The 25,498-nt window shown below is 39.2% G+C and overlaps 1 protein-coding gene across 1 annotated transcript in view; it reads left to right on the top strand.

Annotated features, from left to right (window-relative positions):
• Cpsf100 (cleavage and polyadenylation specificity factor subunit 2) overlaps nucleotides 1-25,498 on the top strand; it is a 162,673-nt gene that overhangs the window by 61,456 nt on the left and 75,719 nt on the right. The window contains exons 6-7 of the mRNA XM_067156208.2: nucleotides 9,998-10,185; nucleotides 18,619-18,741. Of these exons, the coding sequence (XP_067012309.1) occupies nucleotides 9,998-10,185; nucleotides 18,619-18,741 (311 nt within the window). The remainder of the gene's footprint in view (nucleotides 1-9,997; nucleotides 10,186-18,618; nucleotides 18,742-25,498) is intronic.

Below are 25,498 nucleotides of genomic sequence, written 5' to 3' on the forward strand. Positions count from 1 at the left end.
AGGAGTCACGATTAATGTAATATATCTTTGTATAGATGTCCTGGCTGATGATGACATCAAACATTGTCGAAACCGGTACCAAATGTAAATAAATGTGATGTTTTAAATGTAAACCTTCATGTAATATATTGTATTGAAAAGGTGGATATTAACTTTCCCATTTCTCTGTTGTGATTCAGAGAAAAGTTCACCAAACCATTGGAGGTAAGAAAATGAAAGTTATATTGTTCGCTGATGATACATGCTTGTGGGGAGACTCTAAAGAAGATCTTCAAGGACAAATAAACTTCTGGGCAGAATCTGCTAAAGAATATGGACTCATCTTCAGCCAAGAGAAAAGTGAGGTTATGGTCATGAAGAGGTACGGGCAACCAATGGGACACATTGAAATGGAGGGGAAACAGCTACAGATGAACGATCAATTCAAATATCTTGGAAGTGTTATCTCTGATACTGGTTCTATAGATAAGGAAATTTCCCACAGAATTCAGGCAGGTAGCAACTTTTACAAAATAGTTAAAGACATAATATGGAACAAGAAAATACCAACAAAATGTAAGAGAGTCATATATGAAACTTATTACGTACCAGTCCTGACCTATGGTTGCGAAACATGGACCATGAGAAACAAAGATGTTAGTAGAATCCAGGCAGCAGAAATGAAATTTGTCCGTAGCATAATCGGCAAAACACGGAGGGACAGAGTCCATAATGAGGAAATCCGCAAGCAGGCTCAAGTTGTAAGACTGCAGGACAAAATAACAGTGCAGCGACTGAGATGGTATGGACATATGCGACGCATGGGTGATAACAGATTACCAAAAAAAATGTACGATCTAAAGCTTGAAGACAAAAGACCAAGAGGGCGACCAAGACTCAGGTACAAGGACATGGTGAAGATTGACATTCAACAGAGAGGACATACTTTGGAAAGCATTGAAGAAGGAGAGAAGTTCAGGGACCGCAACTGGTGGAGAAGCCTTGTTTGCCGACCCATCGCTTAAGATGGAACGACTTGGGATATGTATGTATGTTTATGTATCTAGTGGTATCCAATGGCCAGTGGACTAGGTTTTGGCCAGTGACGAAACTATGGGATTTAGAAGAAAATATGAAGAAGAAGAAATGGGGAAGAGAGTGGAAGAAAGGCAAGTTATGGTCAGCAGCCTTGGAGAAAATGGACACTGTTATAAGGAAACAACCAAGGGGAGTAGGAAGTTAAGTGAGGTAAGGCAGGGAGATGTGCATGGTGAAAGTGTGATCGTACATAGTGAACAAGAAAGTGCAGTAGATAACGGGGTGAAAATAGGGCGGCTTAGGAATACCGGTACAGACATAGACAGTGAAGAAGAAAGTCGAGGCGAATGCAGTGAAGGAATGGATGTGCAGAGGGAAGAGGTAAGAGCAGCAGAAACCATGCAGAGAATAGAGCTGTTTTTGAGCCACGGGAGAAGCAGGAGTTTACGGGACATGTGGGGGATGAAGAAAAATGAAGAAGGTAGAGTCACAAGAAGTAAAAACCCTAAAAAGTTAGTAAGTAAGGGAATAGGGGTTGAAATCATGGTGCTATTATAAGGAAAGATAGTTAAAGTGGATTATTATTCATAAGGGGTTGATTTGGTGACATGTGAGAGTGATTATGTTAAGTGGTAGAGTTTTTATGTTAGTTGAGGAAGTAAATTTATGATGGAATTGTATTGTCATTTGAAAGAGATAGATTTGGTGGTGTAGTTGAGATAAGAGTGATTAAATTAAAGAGATGGTATGGTAATTATTGAAGGAGTAAGAGGAGGTGGTATAATTGAATGTGGAGGTTGATTAGGAGTTGGTGTCGGTGGAGCGTAAAGAATGATGATATTTAATGAAAGGTGAAAAGGATATAGTTGGAAGGTGAGTGGAGTACAGTTGGTAAAGTGCTGAAGGTGGAGAGATTTGGTGATATGTATGTTTATAGTGAGTAACAAGAAAGTTGAAAGTTTGAGATAATGGAGTGATTGTTAATAAGGAAAGATGGTTCGGTTGTTAAGAAGGAGGAAGTTATAGAGTATGTGATATTATCATTAAAAACTGACAAGAGGAGGCAAGATAATGATGGATGTAGGGTTATTTGTAAGGGGTTGATTTGGTGGTTTGTGAAAGTGATTATTTATGAGAGCCACAATAGATAGAGAATGAGAGAGGAATGAAGTTTAAATGGCAGTCATGAGTGTGTCGGTATTGTGTTTGGTTGTATATGTTTGAAGGGCAATTTGTTTATTAGCAAACAAATTTTATTTTAAGAGAATATACTTTAAGCAAGTTAATGGTGGATTGGTATATAAAAGTGGTTGGTTGTCAATACGAAATGATGCTTAAAATATGGAAGTGGAGTGTGATTATTATGGTTACTGGAAAAGTAGAGGGCACATAATATAAGTGTGTACAGTTGCATATGTATGTGTAGAAAGTAGTGGGAGTGATGCGAGGAAGTAATACACGTTTATGAGGAAAAATCATGGTTAAAAGTGGTGGAATAAGAGGTTGAAATGGTGGTATATAGTGAGTGAAATGAAGGGTTGAAATTAGTAATTATTTATGGTTGTACACTGACTGACAGTGCAAATGCAACACCAGGAAGGAGTGGTTCGAAAGGGATGAAAGTTGGGAAAAAAACAGAGACGGCACGGACGAATAATTGATGTTTATTTCAAACCGATATGCAGGTTACACAGTGCGCACGGCATCGACTCAGTAGGATGTAGGACCACCGCGAGCGGCGATGCACGCAGAAACACGTCGAGGTACAGAGTCAATAAGAGTGCGGATGGTGTCCTGAGGGATGGTTCTCCATTCTCTGTCAACCATTTGCCACAGTTGGTCGTCCGTACGAGGCTGGGGCAGAGTTTGCAAACGGCGTCCAATGAGATCCCACACGTATTTAAAGATAAAAATTTCATTGTTCCGTATTGAAATTATTGATGTTAAAAATTAAATAACTGGAAAGGAGGTTCAACCTATTCAATACTCAAAAGAAAGAAACGTAGCAATCACATTTCTATTTGAATGGGACCGGTTTCGACCTTAGTCTAGGTCATCATCAGCCATAAAAAACATGTAAAATGTTTAAGAATGTTGTAGGTCAGTTTTTCACTCTGTTAGGCACAAAGACACGACATCACATTATGTTCTGCACAAAGTCACAACATTAACAATCAACTTGCGAAGATCAAAAAGGCTTGAATTCGCAGACGAACAGATCTGTAGAAGAAAGCCGCCAGCTCCCGGTGGCTGATGATGACCTAGACTAAGGTCGAAACCGGTCCCATTCAAATAGAAATGTGATTGCTACGTTTCTTTCTTTTGAGTATTGAATAGGTTGAACCTCCTTTCCAGTTATTTAATTTTTAAGATCCCACACGTGTTCGATTGGTGAGAGATCCGGAGAGTACGCTGGCCACGGAAGCATCTGTACACCTCGTAGAGCCTGTTGGGAGATGCGAGCAGTGTGTGGGCGGGCATTATCCTGCTGAAACAGAGCATTGGGCAGCCCCTGAAGGTACGGGAGTGCCACCGGCCGCAGCACATGCTGCACGTAGCGGTGGGCATTTAACATGCCTTGAATACGCACTAGAGGTGACGTGGAATCATACGCAATAGCGCCCCAAACCATGATGCCGCGTTGTCTAGCGGTAGGGCGCTCCACAGTTACTGCCGGATTTGACCTTTCTCCACGCCGACGCCACACTCGTCTGCGGTGACTATCACTGACAGAACAGAAGCGTGACTCATCGGAGAACACGACGTTCCGCCATTCCCTCATCCAAGTCGCTCTAGCCCGGCACCATGCCAGGCGTGCATGTCTATGCTGTGGAGTCAATGGTAGTCTTCTGAGCGGACGCCGGGAGTGCAGGCCTCCTTCAACCAATCGACGGGAAATTGTTCTGGTCGATATTGGAACAGCCAGGGTGTCTTGCACGTGCTGAAGAATGGCGGTTGACGTGGCGTGCGGGGCTGCCACCGCTTGGCGGCGGATGCGCCGATCCTCGCGTGCTGACGTCACTCGGGCTGCGCCTGGACCCCTCGCACGTGCCACATGTCCCTGCGCCAACCATCTTCGCCACAGGCGCTGCACTGTGGACACATCCCTATGGGTATCGGCTGTGATTTGATTTGACGAAGCGACCAACCTGCCCTTCTCAGCCCGATCACCATACCCCTCGTAAAGTCGTCTGTCTGCTGGAAATGCCTCCGTTGACGGCGGCCTGGCATTCTTAGCTATACACGTGTCCTGTGGCACACGACAACACGTTCTACAATGACTGTCGGCTGAGAAATCACGGTACGAAGTGGGCCATTCGCCAATGCCGTGTCCCATTTATCGTTTGCTACGTGCGCAGCACAGTGGCGCATTTCACATCATGAGCATACCTCAGTGACGTCAGTCTACCCTGCAATTGGCATAAAGTTCTGACCACTCCTTCTTGGTGTTGCATTTGCTCTGTCAGTCAGTGTATATGTTTGAAGGGCAAGTTGTTTATTAGAAATCAAATGGTATTCTAAGAGAATATACTTTCAGCAAGCTAATGGTGGATTGGTATATAAAGGTGGTGGTTGTTGATACGAAATGTTGCCTATTTTGAGTGGAAGTGGAGTGTGAGTATTATGGTTATTGGAAAAGTAGAGGGCACATAATAATATAAGTGTGTACAGTTGCATATGTAGAAATGGCAAGTGTGTATTAGCAAGCTAAGGATAATTTAAGGGTATATGCTTTTAGAAAGTAATGGTGGATCGGTATGTAAACGTGGTGGCTGTAGATGTGAAGTGATGCTTAAAGGATGGGTATGGTAATTGGAGTGGAAGTTGATCATTCTGGTTATTGGAAAAGTATAGTGCACCAAATGGTTCAGTGTAGTCTTGATTGATGTGATCGGGTAATAGATCCAAATTACATTTGTAAGGAGTATTATATACAGAAGGGAGATGGCATAGTGATTAAGTGTAATCTTACGTAGAGGTCAAATGTTATTATAAGTACCAAGTGGAAACAGGAAGGTAATGAAGGTCACAACTCAGCAGTAATGCAACGTGATGACTGTTCAGCAAGTGATAGTAGATTCAGTGAGGAGAGGTGGGTGTGGAATGTAAGGTCTTGCTGTGTCAGTCAGGCGAGGTGATGGAGGACTTTGTCCCCCGTATGAGTGGCCTTGTTTCAACAAGAGGTCGAAGTGCTGTTCTGCCTTAGTTCATTTTATTTTGTCATTTGCCTTAGGCAAGAAATTCAACAGAATTGAATGTCAGATTGGTGATACAAAGCTAGAACAGGTCGATAATTTCAAGTACTTAGGTTGTGTGTTCTCCCAGGATGGTAATATAGTAAGTGAGATTGAATCAAGGTGTCGTAAAGCTAATGCAGTGAGCTCTCAGCTGCGATCAACAGTATTCTGTAAGAAGGAAGTCAGCTCCCAGACGAAACTATGTTTACATCGGTCTGTTTTCAGACCAACTTTGCTTTACGGGAGCAAAAGCTGTGTGGACTCAGGATACCTTATTCATAAGTTAGAAGTAACAGACATGAAAGTAGCAAGAATGATTGCTGGGACAAACAGGTGGGAACAATGGCAGGAGGGTACTTGGAATGAGGAGATAAAGGCTAATTTAGGAATGAACTTGATGGATGAAGCTGTACGCATAAACCGGCTTCGGTGGTGGGGTCATGTGAGGCGAATGGAGGAGGATAGGTTACCTAGGAGAATAATGGACTCTGCTATGGAGGGTAAAAGAAGTAGAGGTAGACCAAGGCGACGATGGTTAGACTCGGTTTCTAACGATTTAAAGATAAGAGGTATAGAACTAAATTAGGCCACAACACTAGTTGCAATTCGAGGATTGTGGCAACGTGTAGTAAATTCTCAGAGTCTTGCAGACTGAACGCTGAAAGGCATAACAGTCTATAATGATAATGTATGTATGTATGTATGTATGTATGTATGTATGTATGTATGTATGTATGTATGTATGTATGTATGTATTTGCCTTTGTTATTTTTGCCTCTTTGCCTTATGTTCATTTAAATTGTTGCACTAACATGGCTAGCGGTTCTCCAAGGGGAGATGCCCGTAGGCCAATTGGCAGTAATTCATTTAATGCTATTTTAGTTATTTTATGAGAATCTGTTCTATGTGTATCTTAGATAATGCCTGACTAGGTTGGGCACTATTATTTTTTTTCTCCATTAATGGATCAATAAGGTAGAAATACTGTAGATCTGGAGAAAAAATAAAGAATAAAGAATGATTGGCAGTCATACAAATTTTAGTGAAAAATGGAAGGGTATGTATAGGTACTTTAAGGCGGAAACATGTTCCAAGAAGGACATTCTGGGAATCATTAATGAACAAAGGGAGTGTGTATGAGAGGATCTTCAAAAGTATTCAGTCAGCAGTATGTAAAGATTGTTGGTTACAAGGTTAATGTGCAGATAGAGGAAGTGACTAATACTAAAGAAGTATTAAAATTTACCTATGATAACAATGACATTTACAATAAGACACAAAATTTGAAAACTAGAAAAGCGGCTGGAAATGATAAGATTTCTGGGGATATACTAAAGACAATGGGTTGGGATATAGTACCATATCTGAAGTACTTATTTGATTATTGTTTGGTCGGAGGAGCTATACCAGATGAATGGAGAATTGCTATAGTAGCCCCTGTGTATAAAGGAAAGGGTGATAGACATAAAGCTGAAAATTACAGGCCAGTAAGTTTGACATGCATTGTATGTAAGCTTTGGGAAGGCATTCTTTCTGATTATATTAGACATGTTTGTGAAATTAATAACTGGTTCGATAGAAGGCAACTCGGTTTTAGGAAAGGTTATTCCACTGAAGCTCAACTTGTAGGATTCCAGCAAGATATAGCAGATATCTTGGATTCAGGAGGTCAAATGGACTGTATCGCGATTGACTTATCTAAGGCATTTGATAGGGTAGATCATGGGAGACTACTGGCAAAATGAGTGCAATTGGACTAAACAAAAAAGTGACTGAATGGGTGGCTATATTTCTAGAAAATATAACTCAGAGAATTAGAGTAGGTGAATCTTTATCTGACGCTGTAATAATTAAGAGGGGAATTCAAAGCAGTATTATTGGACCTTTATATTTTCTTATATTTATAAATGATATGAGTAAAGTGGAATCAGAGATAAGGCTTTTTGCTGATGTTATTTTGTGCAGAGTAATAGTTAAGTTACAGATTGTGAGCAGCTGCAAAATGACGTCAGTAATGTTGTGAGATGGACAGTAGGTAATGCTATGATGATAAACGGGGTTAAAAGTCAGGTTTTTTAGTTTCACAAATAGGAAAAGTCCTCCTCCGTTTTAATTACTGCGTTGATAGGGTGAAAGTTCCTTTTGGGGATCATTGTAAGTATCTAGGTGTTAATATAAGGAAAGATCTTCTTTGGAGAAATCACATAAATGGGATTGTAAATAAAGGGTACAGATCTCTGCACATGGTTATGAGGGTATTTAGGGGTTGTAGTAAGGATGTAAAAGAGAGGGATATAAGTCTCTGGTAAACCCCCAACTAGAGTATGGTTCCAGTGTATGGGACCCTCACCAGGATTACTTCATTCAAGAACAGAACAAAATCCAAAGAAAAGCAGCTCGATTTGTTCTGGGTGATTTCCGACAAAAGAGTAGCGTTATGTTGCAAAGTTTGGGCTGGGAGGACTTGGGAGAAAGGAGACGAGCTGCTCGGCTAAGTGGTATGTTACAAATGTTGATTCCTATAGGGAACCTGAAATATTTGTCCTGAATGAGTAAATTTATAATACCAATATATTTGATCCATTATCGGACGTTATAAATTTTCCAGCTAACTCATTCCTACTAGCCAGCGTTTCGCCCCAGTGTGCTAAGTTGGGCTTGTCAGTTGGTAAATAGCACACCTACCAAGATGCATGGCTAGTGCATATCGTGAAAGCCACTGCATAGGCTACTTGGAGCCACCGGCAGTGCCATTGCACTACGGCAGACTTTGTCTCATTTTCAAAAATTAATGCCTGCCTGGCCGTCAGATGATACAGATGTTGATTTCCATAGGGAACCTGAAATATCTGCACCGCACTAGTCAGTTTTACACGATTATGTTCCTAATCCAGATATAGGCTGTCGTATTACACAACAAATATTAACCACACTTCACTGTAAGCACAAAATACATTTCTACCTTCTGAATGGAATGCGAAATAAAAACACAAACAGGCTCACTCTGCTATTCAGCGATCTCGCTGTTAACCGGCAAGCAAAGCTGAACATTCCTGAGGCTAATGGCTTTCTCCCGGAAAATGCAACTTATCCTTTGAAGTTCAAGAAGGCCTTTTCCTATAATTACGCAGCTGTGGTGACGGCTCTTACCCAAGTTGGAAATCATGTTTCTTTCTCAAGGGATGACAAATACAGTAACATTTTCAGGTCTAGGAAAAATGTGATCATACTAAACAGTAATAGCGAAAATTTGCGACTTAATAAGTGAGGTATTTCTAATTAGAGGTAATACGATGAGTGTCGGGAGTTTGAATTTACGACGTGCTAATCGGGAAAACTTGTTAATGAGGAACGCACTAATGGGGTTTCACTGTAATCCATTCTCGGAGATTAATTCTTTTACTATTTCAATCTTTTATTCTCGGACTTTGCATAGCTGATTGTATGTTGTTTTTTTCTTTTTATAGACCCTCCGTAATGTATAGTGTAGATAAATACACACAACAAAATAAAAAGTCGACTAGAATATTGTAAACTTTTTTAGTGCACACTGACTCAGGCTGGTCTTAGGGCAATGCTGTGATAGGACAGGACTGGAAAGGAAGTGACCATGGCCGAAATTAAGGTACAGTCCCAGCATTTTTCTTGGTGTGAAAATGGGAAACCACGGTATGCAATGTTCAGGACTGCTGTCAGTAGGGCTCAGACTCACTATGTCTCGACTGCAAGCTCACACTTGAACCGCGTAGCCAACTCACTCGGTCACATGTAGATGATCATAGGGTATAAACTTCATGGTTTTGATCCGTATTGAATTGTGATCACCATGTCGTAATGGTCCACCTTTTCAATACTGTATTATGCAATGTTTACATTACATTTCTAATCTAGGAACTAGTTTCGGCCTTGGCTGACCATCAGCAGCCTTAATGCAAAACTGTACAAACACATCCAGTAACTAAAACAAATGTACAAACACACACAAATGACATTAAAAAGTGTTAGAAACATCCGAGATGAACTATGTGCACAACATGTAAAATATGACAAAATTAAAATCAGGCTCTAAAATGTGTTGCATCATGTTAAAATGTTCCATTAGTGCTTGTTGTTAAAATATCACGAAAATGCTAAAAAATTCCTCTGTTGGACATTGTCAGTGGTTGAATCAAGGACGGCACACGAAGATATGATTAAATAACTGGCACATCCTTAATTTGCAGCTGGTAGACGTTCGCAGTTCAATATGGTGTCCATGAAATTAACCTGAATAAATGATAGACAAAATTAATGAACTGAAGGAGAGAGAGTGCTAATCAATGGCACAGGTTATATGAGACTGACCTTACGTTGCGGCATGTGGTGTGTGGCCTCCTGTTGTGTGCCTCATACTAACAGTTATGAGATTCAAAGGGAGAGGGAGGGGGTGGGGTTAAGGTGGGGCTGAAGGATGTGGGAAAACAGATGGCTGCTGAGGAAAGGTGTTGTGAATAGTATGAAAAACTAGTTCCCAGATTAGAAATGTAATGTAAACATTGCATAATATAGTATTGAAAATGTGGACTATTATGACATAAGTTTAGTTATTTTTGCCATTTGTAGATTATGAGGTCATTTTGCTGTATTAGTAATGGTATAACTCGTTTTTTTTTTTTTTCTCCTTTTTTAACAGAACAACAAACAATGAAATTTCATTTGGATCTGAATTACAAGCAACAAATACTCTGTCTTATATTTTACAGCAAATATTCTTCAGACATTGCGAAACAATGGCAATGTACTTGTATCTGTAGATACTGCAGGTCGTGTACTGGAACTGGCACACATGTTGGACCAACTGTGGCGTAATAAGGACTCTGGCTTACTTGCATATTCACTAGCACTGCTCAATAATGTCAGCTATAACGTTGTCGAATTTGCAAAATCACAGGTAATATAATTTAATACCTTTTACTTTCATCATAAATTCACTACTAATATGTTATAGCTATATCTAACATGTCATTACAAATGTTACCTTATTGTTACTACAGAAGACTGATTTGTAGGTGACCTATTTTGTCTTCTATATTAATGACTTCATTGATAACTGAAGGGCTCTCCACAAAAGCATTGTATAATCTATTTTATGAATAAAACAGGAGAGACAAAAATCTATGTAACTCAGCCAATAGAAAAATTCTGCAGAGTTTATGGCTATATTAATAGTAACTTCTGATACAGCCAACAGAAAAATTCTTCAGAGTTTATCGCTTTATTAATAGTAACTTCTGATACATGGAATATGTGAACAAAAGTATCAAAACAAATGCATATTTTCTTTTTTCATTTATTATTTTTTATTTCTTTATTTATTCCTGGCTTACATTTGTGGCAAAGTTAGGGCTCACAGCCCTCTGTTACACTTAACCACTTTAAACAATAAAATTTTAAAATGTAAAGAAAAAGGTAAGATACAGTAATTCTGCAAAGAAATAATATTAAGGACAGATAAACTAAGATTAGGATACAAATCAGTACGTCAATTAGTGTGACAATACCGGTAGTAATATAAAGTAGCAAAAACATTGCATATCCTAAGAACACTGCCAGGCTGAAAACTTGCCCAGCCTAGTGTGTTTCTTATGTCAAATAATGTAAAACAAAATAATTTTGCTAAAAGTGGTAGTACTGAGGTTCTGAGGTTGGCACTGTGGTTGGTAAGAGTTCTGAATAAGGCTTAAAAAAGAAAGAACAATGTACTTTTCATTGAGACACTTATATAATCTTATGTTGTATACATTTTGTACACACCTCTTTTGAATGTCATTTTTCACATTTCAGCACTGCTTTCTTGTTTAGTACGGTTTTCGACTATTTCTCTGCCTTTTCCTAACATTAGCTTTCCAGTTGGCTATGTGTATTGATCTTGTTGTGCTAAGGTGTTACGACTTCGAAATCCACCACCACCTTTAATTGTAAACCATCGTTTTTCTGAAAGGCTCAACTTTCAAGTCTCAGTTGCAAAGACTATAGCCAAAGTGTTCATAAAAACATACTGACAAATGATGTAGCACCGGGTAACAAACATTGTTCCAGCTGAATCTCTCTTGGTAAAAATAGGATTTTCCAATGTATTGTGGCAAGCCCTATACTAACTTTAAGTCCATCATTATCATCATCGTCATCATCCAACTGTTTCCAGTTACCTGAGTGCAGTGTAAGAGCACTCTCCATCTCTGTCCGTCTAAGTACATTTATTCTTCTTGGACATCTTTTCCTTCCAGGTCCTGTTTTATTTGGGCGATCAGTCTTTTCCTTGGTTGGCCTCTAGGACTCTTACCTCTCAGATCTTTTTTACTCCATCCTTTTGTAATTCTATTTTAGTCCTTTCTCTTCATTTGTCTAAACCATTTCAACCTTGATATGGATATGTTTTTATAGAGAGGTTGTTTCCATTAAATCTACTGATGAATCACTTCATTTCAGATGTTATTTTTTTCCTGTTTTGTTGGGCTTTGGCGTAAGGAACTTCATTTCTACAGCTTTGAGTCTGCTATTATTTCTGCTGTTTGTGGTACAGGTTTCCAGGCTATACATTGCTGTCAGTATAAAGTAGTCCTTATAATGTTTTATCTTGATTCTTATTGTTTGTCCTTGATTTTTTGTTTGTTTGTGATTTCCTCAGAGAAACACTTCCTATGTACTGGAAGTGGTCAACTTCTTGTAGATTCACTCCATCCAACTCTATGCCTGTTAACTGGCATAACAGCTGTTTTCATGTGACTCATTTTTAGGCCAAACTCTTTGAATTGGTGGTTCAAGGTGTCTAACTACTGTTGCATGTCTTCTTCAGTGCTTCCCCAAGTCACTACATTCTCTGCAAAAGTGAATAACTTAAAATCTATGTTGCATTTCTGTTGTTTCATTGTTTTCAAGATTTTGTCCAGTTCAGGGGAGACAGTGCATGCCTTTACTGTGACAAACCCATATGAGACACCCTCTCCAGGGCCGTGTTCGAACAACATTCTAACATTGCTAATGAGAGATCCTGGTACATTTCTTTTTTTTTGTTAAACATTCCCATAATTTGTTGCTAGGCATGCTGTCATAAGCCTTTTATATGTATAGGAAGACAAAGATGATATATTTTCCTTTCTCCCTGTGTTTTTCCATAATTATCCTAACAGCATATAGGTCTGTTGTCATCTTGTTACATTTAAATCTACTGTTCCTCCTGAAGCTGATGTTCAGTGATGGCTCTTAAATGCTTTTAAATCTTTTTCTCCATCAACTTAAGCCCGTGAGACAGGAGTGTGATTCTTCTATAATTGTCACATTTTCGTCTGCTTCCCGTTTTGAAGAGGAGAGCTATAATACCCTTAGTCCAATCAAGTGAGATTTTCCTTCTTTTTAGATAGTGTTCATTACCCTGAATAGCCACCAAGTCCACAAATTCCAGCAGCTTTAACCATGTCTGAACATACTTTATCTAAGCCTGGTCTTACTCATGCTATTCAGAGCATTTTTAACTTCTGACCAAGTCAGAAGGGGTTCGCTTACTTCTCTCTAGATTGGTTTCTGATTTCCGCTGTTCCTTTTCCATTGTACAGCTGCACAAAATAATACCTCATCACTTCTCTTTTGTCTTCTTTCCACACAATGGTTCCATCTTCATTCTCCAGAGCTTTTATTAGAGCATACGTATTTCTTTCATTGCTCACACATTGCTGGGGTTGTACCTTAATTAAGGCCATGGCCGCTTCCTTCCCACTCCTATCCATCATCGCTATAAGACATATCTCTTTTGGTGTGACATAAAGCCAATTGTAAATAAATAAATAAATCTATTGCTCACGATACCGTATAGCAGCTTCGTATTGCTTTTACTGTCTTCTTCCACTTTATCAGGGAAATCAGTTCAGCTTTTCATTTTCTCTGATTTAATTATCGTCTACGTTCTGAGTTTCAGGTCAGGATTTTTTATTAATTTCTCTAAGCTTCTGTTCATTCTTTCCAGCACCCTTCTTCTAGTTCTCCTTGTCCCTTCCTTTTCTTGCCATATTTCATTCTTTAATGGCGTCCGGCTCCATGGCTAAATGGTTAGCGTGCCGGTCTTTGGTCACAGGGTCCCGGGTTCGATTCCCGGCAGGGTTGGGAATTTTAAGCATAATTGGTTTAATTCCCCTGGCATGGGGACCGGGTGTATGTGCCATCTTCATCATCATTTCATCCTCATCACGACGCGCAGGTCGCCTGCGGGTGTCAAGTCAAAAGACCTGCACCAGGCCTTTCCAGAGGTCACACGCCATCATCATCATTCTTTTATGACATTCTATACAGAGTCAGGGGTTTTCTTTCTCTTTGATTTCGATGCTAATTTTTCCAGTAGTTTCAACTGCACTGCCCTGGTCCTCTCTTCTTGTCTCTTTTGGTAAACATTCCAAGATATTCCTTTTGATATTCTTCCTGTTTTTCAGGTTCTTCAAGTCGCCAGACTTTTACCTTTGATTTACACATCGTTCTCGCCTCTTCAGTTGGAATATTTCTGAGAGCGGCAGTTAGTAGCCTTTAATCACTGTCCTTTCTCCTGGGTGTTGTCTGTCCCAGCTATACCTTGTGATTTTATAGCCGGGTTCTTTCCTGAAATAGGTATTCTTGATGATGAGACTATTCGTAAAGTGAAAGTCTAGGAGACATTGTCCTTCTCTGTTCCTGTTTTCAAATCCATTGGACCCAATCACATTTTCATATCCCATTCTATCAACCCCATGATTTTATCATCCTCTTCAACATGATTTTCCAAGTCTTCAAGGTGGGAGATCCAGAGTGTGGTGCATAAACCTGAACAAGGCTTGGAGTCTTCTGTTTAACTTTTTGCTGCTATTTAACCCAATGAGCAGTACTTCCATCTATTTACGGCAGTGCTGCGCATTGCCCACGGGAATACTGCCGTCTATTTACGTTCTCGAAGTTTGCGCCTGAACAGTACTGCCGTCTATTCAAGTTTCATGTTGAATGTTTGAAATTGTTTCATGACATCGTACTGGAAGGTTTTTAGAACAAAGTTGGGGGATGTTTGACATGCTCAGTGAACATTATTCCATGTTTTATCACATCTCATATGTTCTGTGATGAAGTTCTGTCGAAGCATCCGTACTTACGTAACCTAAATTCTTACGCGATTGTGCTAAAAATTACGACAACACCTTGGAACTGTTTTCTTTTGTTGTTTCCGTTGAGTGCATTGCATGACTATTCCTTGACAATACACATTATTTTTCTTTTCCACCATCTCTGGTTTCCATAGAAACAACCACTCTCTGATAGTAAACAAATACACGTCGTAATGGCGGGATTGAATTGAGGATGCGAGCTTGCTCCGCAAGATATAAGTAATATTTTGACTAACGAGGGGTCCGACGATGAAATTGATGATAGTAATTATATTGTGTCTGATGAGAGTGAAACTGGTTATTCCTCGGAAGACAACAACACGGAAATCGAGGACAAAGTGCAGCGCTCCGCTGTCGCAAAGAAGGCTAAGCTGTCAGCTGTTCAAACTGCAGGAAGAAAGTTGAGTTCTTCAGGCAGGTTTCTTCCTATGCTTTCTGCTCATTTTGATCCATCAAATTCAGCGGTTAGTGATAATCTTCATTTGAATGATAATGACAAAAATTCAAGACTTGAAGTGCCGATTTTCAAGGAAGTTGTTGATCGTAATATTATGAACTTCATAGTGTTAGAAATGAACAAGTACTACGTATTCGTTATGGAAAATACAGCCGTGAAGGAAAAGTCAAAGTTACATAAGTGGCAAGGCATAACCTAGAGACTCTTTATGTTTTTAGAGACTGTTTTGTTTTGTTTATTGTTTGTACTGGAAAGGATACGGAAGTTGAACATGATTAAAAACTTGACTGTCTGGGTCAGTACCATACCTTAAAAATATTTTGATGGTTGAAATGGTTGTAAAATCAAGTCAGTGTGTTGTAAATGGTACAAACTTGATCACATAGAGAGAGTAATTATATTTTTGTCATTTTTACTATTCCCTTCAATATTTTGAGAAAAATATTTTCTACGCCACTGATTTCAATTAAGTTGAAGGTATCAGTTATGTACCGCAAGTGTAAATTATGTAAATTTATTAATAGAGAAAAGTTAGAATTAAATAACTTAAAATTAAGAATTCAAAATTTTCGAGGAAAAACTCACTGATCAAAAGGTTAATTATTCTTTCACTGACGTACTGTGCGCTCTGACTAAGGCTGTAATTTAGGCACCTTGCTCCAGATATCTTTGCTACGAGCACTCCAATTTGGCAATTTCCAATTATTGTAATCACAAAGATGCACTCACGGAATGCTGTCAATTGTGTACACTATTTTATTTACAAATTATATACACATTATTATACACACACATTAATGAACCTCCATGTCAACCGATTACCAACACAAAAAAAAATCACGTGAGTTCACACACTCAACTAACGACTTTCACTAGCAAGTCAACTAACAACTCAACTCCCAAGACTGTCTCTTTATACACCTTGCCTGGCATGTTATATTGTGTTCATTCTTAGTACCATAGCATTCGGTCCACAACCATTATGTATTACCAGGACCTACTGAATTCCATCTGATACACCATGTGTCTAAAATCATCCTGAAATTGACCAACACAGAGCATCTCATTTGTACCTTTATACCCAGACTTTTTAGTGTGTTTAGTGTACTTGTATTATATTTTGTTCATCTATGTCACACATAATATTTCACTTTCATTTGCAACATTTTGAGTGCCATAGCACCTTGTCTAATTCAACCACATATCATATTGTAAATAGTAAATTATATATTCATAAGGTTCTTACTGCTTAGAAACATATTTTGTCAGATATTGTGTATGTTTAAATATGGCTGATGATGACCCCGAATAGGGTTGAAACTAGTCCCATGTGATGTAAATAACATTGTAAATACAACTATGTATTGAATAGGTGGAAAACTCTCCTGTTTATAATTTATATGTTATCTCAGTTCAATACGGACCAACAACATGACGTTCATAACCCTTGACGGTAAAAAGAAACACCTATAAGGGTGTTTGGTTTGTGAAGGTCATACAACTGCCGCACCATAACAGTATTTGAAAATAGCAAATCAGCTCAATATTAATACTGTACTCTGTCTCAAAGTTATTTTTCTCTTTGCATACTTTACTGGTTTTCATCAGGCTGTCATTCATAACAGAGCTATGCAAAACTGGAGTCACATTTGTTGTTACATTATGGCTCTTTTCTTACTAGAGCAGATCAAATATAAGCGGAAATTAAAGAAAAAAATTATTACATGAACTAAAAAAATACACATACAGAGATCACTTTTCTACATAATGTCCTGCCTTCGGTACACATTTTCTCCATCAGAGTAAGTTTTTGATGCCATCCTGATAGGAAGAAGAGGGACGTGTGCAGAGCCAGTTGCACACGAACTCTTGTACACTTGCAGCATCTTCAAACAGCTGTCCTCCTAGGTCTTTTATGAGTGGTCCAAACAAATGGTAGTTGCAGGGCGATAAATCTGGTGTTCCAGAGGTTTCTAGTGAATTTCTTCCAGTTTTTCCCGCGTTAAAGCGGCAGCATGCGGCTTTGCATTGTCATGGAGAATAATGGCTTTCCGGATTGGTTGCCAGCGTCACTTGTTGCAATACGCAGCTTTTGCTTCATTCAAAAGGCGAATTGTCCTTTGTTTGTGGAGAAAATCCACCAGCAAAACGCCTGCGAAGTCTCAGAAAATGGTTGCAAGCACCTTTCCAGCAGATGGGCATGTTTTGGCCTTGACTGGACCTGCTTTGTCTCTTCGCCGCCACTCCATGCTTGCTTGCTTGCTTGCTTGCTTGCTGTGACTCTGGAGCATAATGTTGCACTCAAGTTTCATCACAAGTCACAATACAATGCAAGAAATCCTCTCCTTCCTTCTCGTAGCGACGGAGGAGTCTTTGACAAACTTCCTGGCGTAAAGTTTTTGCTCCTAGTTGAGGAGACGAGGAACCCACTTGCCAGACTATTTTCTGAAATGGAGTTCATCTCGGATGATGGTGTGAACATTTCCGTAACTTATTCCTAGGGCGAAAGCAATTTGCGAAATTTTTATTCGCCAATCTTCACCAATAATGTCACACATTGCAACAATGTCATCTGCAGTGATGCTTGTCCACGATCTCCTTTCATGAGGCTCATTTTCCACAGCTTCTCTTCGTGCCACAATTTTTTTAACACACTCATACACTTGAGCCTGCAAAAGTGTTTCTTCCCCAAATTGCGCGCGGAGCCGTCTCAAAATTTTGGAAGGTTTCATGGCCTCTTTTGTGAGATATTTGATAATGATGCGTTGCGCAACAGACTTGTGCACCTCTTGCTCACTCATGGCGTACTGAAGCAGCCCAGTTCTCCACAGTCACTCGCACACTCAAACCCCTTCTCCAGACACCCCCATCATCCTGGCAAAGCCCCGCCTCAGAGTTATTACTATCAGCAGCAGTACATTCAAATTCCCGTTTATATTTGATCTGCCTTCGTAGTTTACTTTGAAAGCAAGTGCAATCCCTCTTCTGTTGGCTTACTGAGCCTAGCACTAGAAAGGATTTTCTTTTGAGGTTTACTCCCTTGGCCTTTGAAAGTCTTTTACCAAACCTGTCAGCCGGGCTGAGTGGCTCAGACGGTTGAGGCGCTGGCTTTCTGACTCCAACTTGGCAGGTTCGATCTTGGCTCAGTCCGGTGGTATTTGAAGGTGCTTAAATACGTCAAGCCTTGTGTCGGTAGATTTACTAGCACGTAAAAGAACTCCTGCGGGACTAAATTCCAGCACCTCGGCATCTCCAAAAACCATAAAAGTAGTTAGTGGGACGTAAAGCCAATAACATTATTATTACCAAAGCTATAAGCTCCCTGGACAAAGTACCAGTTATCACTTACCAAATAACCATTACTAGTAAGACAAGACAAACACTCTTCCTTGGTTGCCTGGAAAGGTAGTGTGCTTCAGTTGGGAGCGAAGGTCCCTATGTATTTATTTAGCTGACTCTAAGGTTCTATTGTTTTATGTGCAGTTCTTTTCAATCCTTACATCAGCAACGTATTGTTCCTAAAAGTTTAACTTCGCTATTATAAGGAATAAATTTTGCAAATATTCAGTGAAGAAAAACTGGAAACTGTGTGAAAAAAATAGCTAGTTAGATGAATAAAGTAAGAAAATGTATGGATAGATTAATTGGCAGTCTTCTTTCTCAAATGTTTTTCTCTTATATTTTTGTTCATCATTTGATCTGAGATGTTAATGAGTCTATGTATCTCATATTTATATGCATGTATTTATAGATAGAATGGATGAGTGACAAACTGATGAGGACTTTTGAAGGCGCTAGAAACAATCCATTCCAGTTCAAGCATCTTCAGCTGTGTCATAGCATAGCGGAGCTGAACCGTGTACCAAGTCCTAAGGTAAATAAAACAGACGAGAAACTGCTACTCTTTAAGATTAAAGAAAACTGCTGAAATATTTCTTTCTAGATTCAGAGCTCTATACAAGTTGTTACATCAACTAACCTAATTTATTAGCATAACACAGGTAGACAGATGGTAGTAAATTGTTTTAAATGGATTAAACACTAGTTTATTAACATAAGATAATTAGTTTAGTTAGTAATTGTCTAGCTTCTTGGTTGAATGATCAGTTGGTTCAGAGGATCCCAGGTTCAATTCCTGGCCAGACCAGAGAATTTGAATGTGTATGGTTAATTCCTTTGGCTTGGGGACTGCATGTTTGTGTTTGTCGTAATACACATCTCTATATCTACATACAACACACCACAGTACCAACCTACACAGGAACACACAATAGTGCATATATCCCTTCACATAGAGTTGGTATCAGGAAGGATGTCTCGCCATAAAACTGGACCAAGTCCACATGTAGTGTCGACTCCAAGTAATTGGGGAAAAGGTCAGGAAGAAGTAGTTTGTAATCTCTTCGTACAAGAAAGTTACTTCTTTCACTGGCAACTATTAGAAAAACGTATATGAGTTTCCTGTATAGGAAATCTGTAAGAATTTAAATAGGCTACTGAATTTTTCTTTTATAAGTTTCAGGATTTCTTGGAGTATCCCTTAGGCCAGCTTCAGTCAAAGCGTCTTGTGACATGCGACACATGTTGCGCTACACCGCTACACCCTTATTCAACAGACGAAGATGACTACGTACGCATGGAGTAGTGCTACTCTCCAAGTCGCGTGCTACTGTTGACCGTGCGCGGCTCATGAGCTTGACATGTCCTGCTGCAACAACCAATCCACAATATCCATACTGTCCTGTCACATGTGGAGAACAGAAATAACTACCTACCCATGGATGGGACTGAAATTGACACAAAGAAATGTATTATTGAAATAGAAAAGCTTCCGGAATGTGATTGGCTCTCGCAAATAGATAAAACAATATGCATGAAATAAAATACTTGATTGTCGCGCTATGTGGCCTCGCTTTGTACTTACCTTTGGATTTCCACATACAGTAACCAGAAATACTAACATTGTAATTGATGATGGGTGCCAGCTACAAATAAATGTAACAATAATAGGATGAAAATCTTGAATATCTCTAGGGTGTGGGGTAATAAGCTTACTTTGACAGCATAACATATAGGTTCTGGGAAAAGGATATTGACGTTTGGTTTCCCAACTAAAATTTGAGGTTATCTGATCTACTATGAAATAAAACAATTGACTGTATATGATACTAAACAAAATATATTCTTTAAATTTTGAATTGAAATGTGAGAATTGCCGCTTTAATAATATTACAATATAAAACTCTGAAGTTAAAATGGAATTAAGCTCTAGGCATTAAATTTGAAATACTCTTGACCAGACATTTGAAATCTGTACAAGAAATTTATCCCGCACTAATTCGCTTAACAGTACCTTAGACACTTTCAAGCGTTATTATGACATATTCCTTAGAAGTGGCATCAGCTGTTGGTATCTCAAACCTGATTTGGTGACGTATCCTTTTAGTTTCACAAACGAGAGATAGCATGGGTTGAAAATATAACCACACTACACAGTCAGTTTTACACATAGTCCACCAAACTTTTAGTCTGCATTATGAAGATTCACTCTTAAGCTGTTACTGAACCGACACAAGAACTCGACCGAAAACATGCACGGAAACACACTCCGAACATATATCCATCTGGTCACTGAAGACTACGTATCCATATAATTGCTTCTTCTCCATCTAACTGACTAGCCGACTGAGGCGTAACTATCCATATGACTGCTCACTACCACCTCACTAGAACTCCCTATGGCAAGGCTCGGTATCCAACTGACTGACCACTATAGGAGACTCGTCCTTTTATAGACACTAATTTTTATGTTTTACACCCACGTCATGGTTAAAACACTCCATGACATCACTCAAACCAAGCGCTGATGTATTGCACCCGATATTTTAAATAGCCGCAGGCTGGGTGAGCTCCCTGAATTACCTCCTGTTTCTAAATGGACGCAATGACGTATGGTTATTTTAACATGACTCGGCACTAAATTTGTCATTATTGTACCACGTAATGCAATGTCTTAAACGTTGTTTCACAAAATAAATACATATATTAAGCAGAAAATCTTCCTATGTACATTATCTTAATACTCACACACACACACACACATACACACACATAATACATAATAAATGAAATAAAATCAAACAAGCGATAATGAATTAATACATAGTGAAATCAGATAATAGAATTGAATAGAAATATAATAATAGTTATAATACAGATAAAAATAATAATAAATACAGTGGAGTTTTTGAAATAGGATATGAACCGTTACAGGAGGAATTGCTGGTCTCATGACGGTGTTTTGATGAGTCAATCTTTCATTCAGGATGGCATACGGTTCAACAAATGGTGTGATAGACATCCTGCAATAATTAAAGGAGTCCACTGCATCTACTCTGAGGCGAGAATACATTGTATAAAATATACTCCTTAATGTTCGGTCTTGTGTAATAGGATGAATCCAGAACCTCCCCTTCTTTTTCTGCAAAAGGTTCAAATACACTATCGCAACTACTTCTTCCATTTCCATTTCCTCGACTGCAAAAGACTGTGTCACTATTAGAAGTCGGAAGTCAAGTCGCTATACAATGAAGTGGCCCTACACTGCTGACTCTTCAAAAGTCTTCCTGTGTGTATGTACCCTTAGGAAGTACTAATGCATTAAATTAATGGGAATTTTAGGAATATACCAGTATTCCTTGATATTTACAGTGTGAACGATAGTGGAAAAACATCTGGAAAGGAACAAGGAAATCATCTTTGTATTTTTGGATTTGGAAAAAGCTTATGATACAGTTAAGAGAAAACATGTATGGGAATGTCTACTGAAAAGGAATGTACCAAAATCATTAACCCTTTCCCGCCCGCATTTTCACTCCGCTTATCCCCAGGTTTTAACCTATTATTTAGCAAAAACTGAAACAGACCGTATTGTTTCAGAAAAAGTTATATACAGTAAAAACTATTGATCACAATGAATTCAAATTTTCAATAACATTAGAAAATATACCATCACATCCATTTCTCTGTTTATTGAGTCATAATGTGTCCCCCCCCCTCGTGATACTCAACACAGAGACAGTCTGCATTTGTCACATTCCCATGTTGCCTGAATCCCTCAAAACCAATAATCACGTGATTTTGGAAGTGGAATGATGGCCATGTATATAAGATTTTATTTCATCTGGGCGAGAGTCTTCCCATTCGGTTTTTATCTTACCGGAATGCGATTGTTTGAAGGCTGCATTGTTATATGCGCAATAGGCTATGCCAGTGAATAGTTTTTCTCCTCCTAACATATGTAAAAAACAATCTCTTTCCCCTAATACTCTTTCCGAATTATGCGCAGGTTCAACATCATCCATGTAATCATTAGGAGTACGAGATGTAATATTTGTGTTACCTGAATTGCCGTGGCATCGCCATCAGGTCCAATTTATCGATATTCGTTTTCATTCACATCACTGTTATCACTAAAATTATCTTCGTTGATACATTATTCACTCATTAAAAATTCACCTGCACCCCTACTCAAGGATTCTGTGTCACTTTTTTCGCCCATATTCAGCTCAGTTTCAATATACGCGATATTCAATCCCGCCATGTTTACGGACGAAACAGCTGACCCGCGCTCGCGGAAGTTCAAGACCGTTGCCTAGGCAACGTCAAGACAGATTATCTGTCTTCCTTTATTCTCTAAGACTTGTAGATCACACTGCGTGTTCATAAATGCTTTATAAACACTTCACTGATGAGAAAAATAAAAAACTATCGCACAGATCGCAGACGAATGCAGATAATGCAGCCGGGCGCTTTCGGGCGCTAAGGACCGGAAGGCTAAATGAACAGTCGGGCGCTAAGGGCCGGAAAGGGTTAATTAACAAGATAAAAATGTTGTATCATGCAAGTAAAAGCAGTATACAAGTGGGGAGTGGTGACTCTGAAACATTTTACACACACAAAAAAAAAAAAATGTCTTAAGCAAGGAAATGCACTGTCGCCATTATTGTTTATTATATTGATGGATGAAATCATGAAATGTGTAAAACTGAGTAATCAGTAGTGATGAAGTGAAACCTTTGGTATTTGGGGATGATGTGGTGATTTGGGGAAAGGGAGAAAAGGAAGTACAAAGGAGACTAGACATTTGAAATGAAAATCTGAAGGAGTTTGGAATGGTAATTAGTAAAAATAAAAATGTAGTCATGCACTGTGGAAAAGAGAAAAAGAGAAGTCAAGTGAACATAGATCGAGAATGGTTAGAGAATGTAGAACAGTTTACATATCTAGGTAGCATTATTAATGGAAGTAATGAAATCAACCCTGAAACTAATATGTGGTGATTTGGGGAAAAGGAAAAAAGGAAGTACAAAGGAGACTGGACATTTGGAATGAAAATCTGAAAGAGTTTGGAATGGTAATTAGTAAAAAGAAAACTGTAGTCATGAAAAGTGGAAGGACAGAAAGGAGTGGAGGAGGCTTGTTAACCACACGCAGACGACTGGAGTATGACATTGTATTGAAAATGTAGACCCTATTGTAAATTTATTTCTTATAATTACACTTCAGTGCGGAACAAAACTGAAATTTATAGCTTATAATAGACTATGTAAAGGTACAACATTTTATCATCAAGTCAGAGAGCTTTTATGGGATGACAAAAGTACCCCCAAGAAAACAAAATTAACATTATATAAACAGTATTTCATACCAGTTGTAACATACGGTCTAGAAATGCTGGTAACTAATAAAGAGACAAGATAGTAAGATCCAGGCAGCAGAAAGGAAATTTTTAAGAACATCGATTAAAATGACAAGGAGAGATAGAATTCAAAATATTAAAATCATAGAAAAGCTAAATACAGAACTGGGCCGATGACACAGCTGTTGGGCCCCTGTAAATAACAAACAACAAAAATAGAACCGTTAGTACAGAAGATACAGAAAGCAAGACTGAGATGGTTCGGACATGTAAAAAGAATGGGAAAGGAACAGAAGGGAATTGGAAAGAGAAGTTAAGGGAAAGAGACCAGTTGGAAGACTAAGAAGAAGGTGGATGGATCAGATTTGTAAAGACACTAGAGAAGCTGGATTGGATGTGATGGAAGTAATGGAGCAGGAAAAGTGGAAGGACAGAAAGGAGTGGAGGAGGCTTGTTAACTACACGTGGGTGACTGGAGTGGGACATTGTTGGTGATGATGATGACTAGTATTAATTGAAACATATTTTTCTTTCAGTCTTAATTGACTTGTGTTCTTCATTATAATATGCGGAGCAATTTCATTGGCTATTGAAGGGGAAGGAAAAGGGAGAAGACAAACATTTTGCCCTAGCAGTACTAAGACCAAAAAGCATTCACTGTTGTGATTACCAATATCTGGACATGGCACATTGAAGAATTTCTAGCCTGGTGTATCCGTTGTATGGCAGATCCTCCAATGTGGGGTTGGTGGCATCAAAACTGTGCAGTAGTGCTGTATGATGGCGTGGTGTGCAAGTTACACAAATGTTGGGGACAGCACAAACACCCATTCCCTGAGTAAAGGGAATTTGATCATATCGTTTAGAGCTCCGCATACTTGTGCCTTTGTTTGCTGTATGCTCAGCATTGCCTGGCTGAAACTGTGACTTGGCAGGTGCTAGGTTGTGCATGGAAGTTTACTTTATTGACAATATTGATGAATCTGTGAGAGTATTTTACATCAGACACAGTACCACACATTTTCCCAAATCTACCGAAATATCCAACAACACGGGTTAGGACAAGGAAACTTCATATGAAAAAAATGCAATATCTGGCAAGTAACAGCACGTACAAAATGCCAGCTACAAAAGTTGCTGGGCCTTTCCCTGAAAGCTCTGAGTCATCCCTCTTAACGAGTATGTATCTAAGCAAGGTCACTGGACAAAAAATTAGTCACCCTAGTGCGCATGCACAGATGGTGCAGCAAACGAGTCCCTTGCCCAACCACATGCACACAGCCTCTACGTTACCCTAAGGCAGTAGCGATCAGTGAGACATTGATGTTTCAAGCGGACAGTGTACGTCAACATGGGTAGATATAAGGATGTGACAGAGTTGCAAAAAGGAGCAATCGTGTTTGGCCGTGCCCAAGGCCATACGATGCGTGACGTGCTGGATTTTGTTCGTGTTTCGCAGCAGGTTGTTCAATGTGTCTACAAGGAGTGATGTACTACACATGGCCACAACACAGGCGTCAGAATTGTGATCGGAAAGAGATCTTGACGGAGAAGAACCAGAGACACGTTTTACGGCTTGTGAATAAAAGAGACCCTTCCAAACCCGACAGCAATTGCTGCAGTCGGTGAATGAAGGTCCATCCGAACCTTAGCGAGAGAACATTGCAAAAGGAGTTGAATGCAGTGAACTTTTCATGAGGCCTTTACTCACAGGCACATAAAGCTGTGCATCTTCAGTGGGCTAGAAATCATCAAACGTGGACAGTAGCTGACTGGTGGAACATTATGTGTTCTGACAAATCACTTTTGCCTGTGTATTCCAGTGATGCACATCGTAGAGTGCTCCAAAGGCCAAATGAAGCATTTCATCCTGGACAGGTTCTGTGATGTTTTGTGGGTGTTTTTCATATCAAGGATAGGGCCACTCACT

The sequence above is a fragment of the Anabrus simplex genome, chromosome 1, assembly GCF_040414725.1.
Source record: "Anabrus simplex isolate iqAnaSimp1 chromosome 1, ASM4041472v1, whole genome shotgun sequence".
In the NCBI taxonomy this organism is placed as follows: Eukaryota; Metazoa; Arthropoda; class Insecta; order Orthoptera; family Tettigoniidae; genus Anabrus; species Anabrus simplex.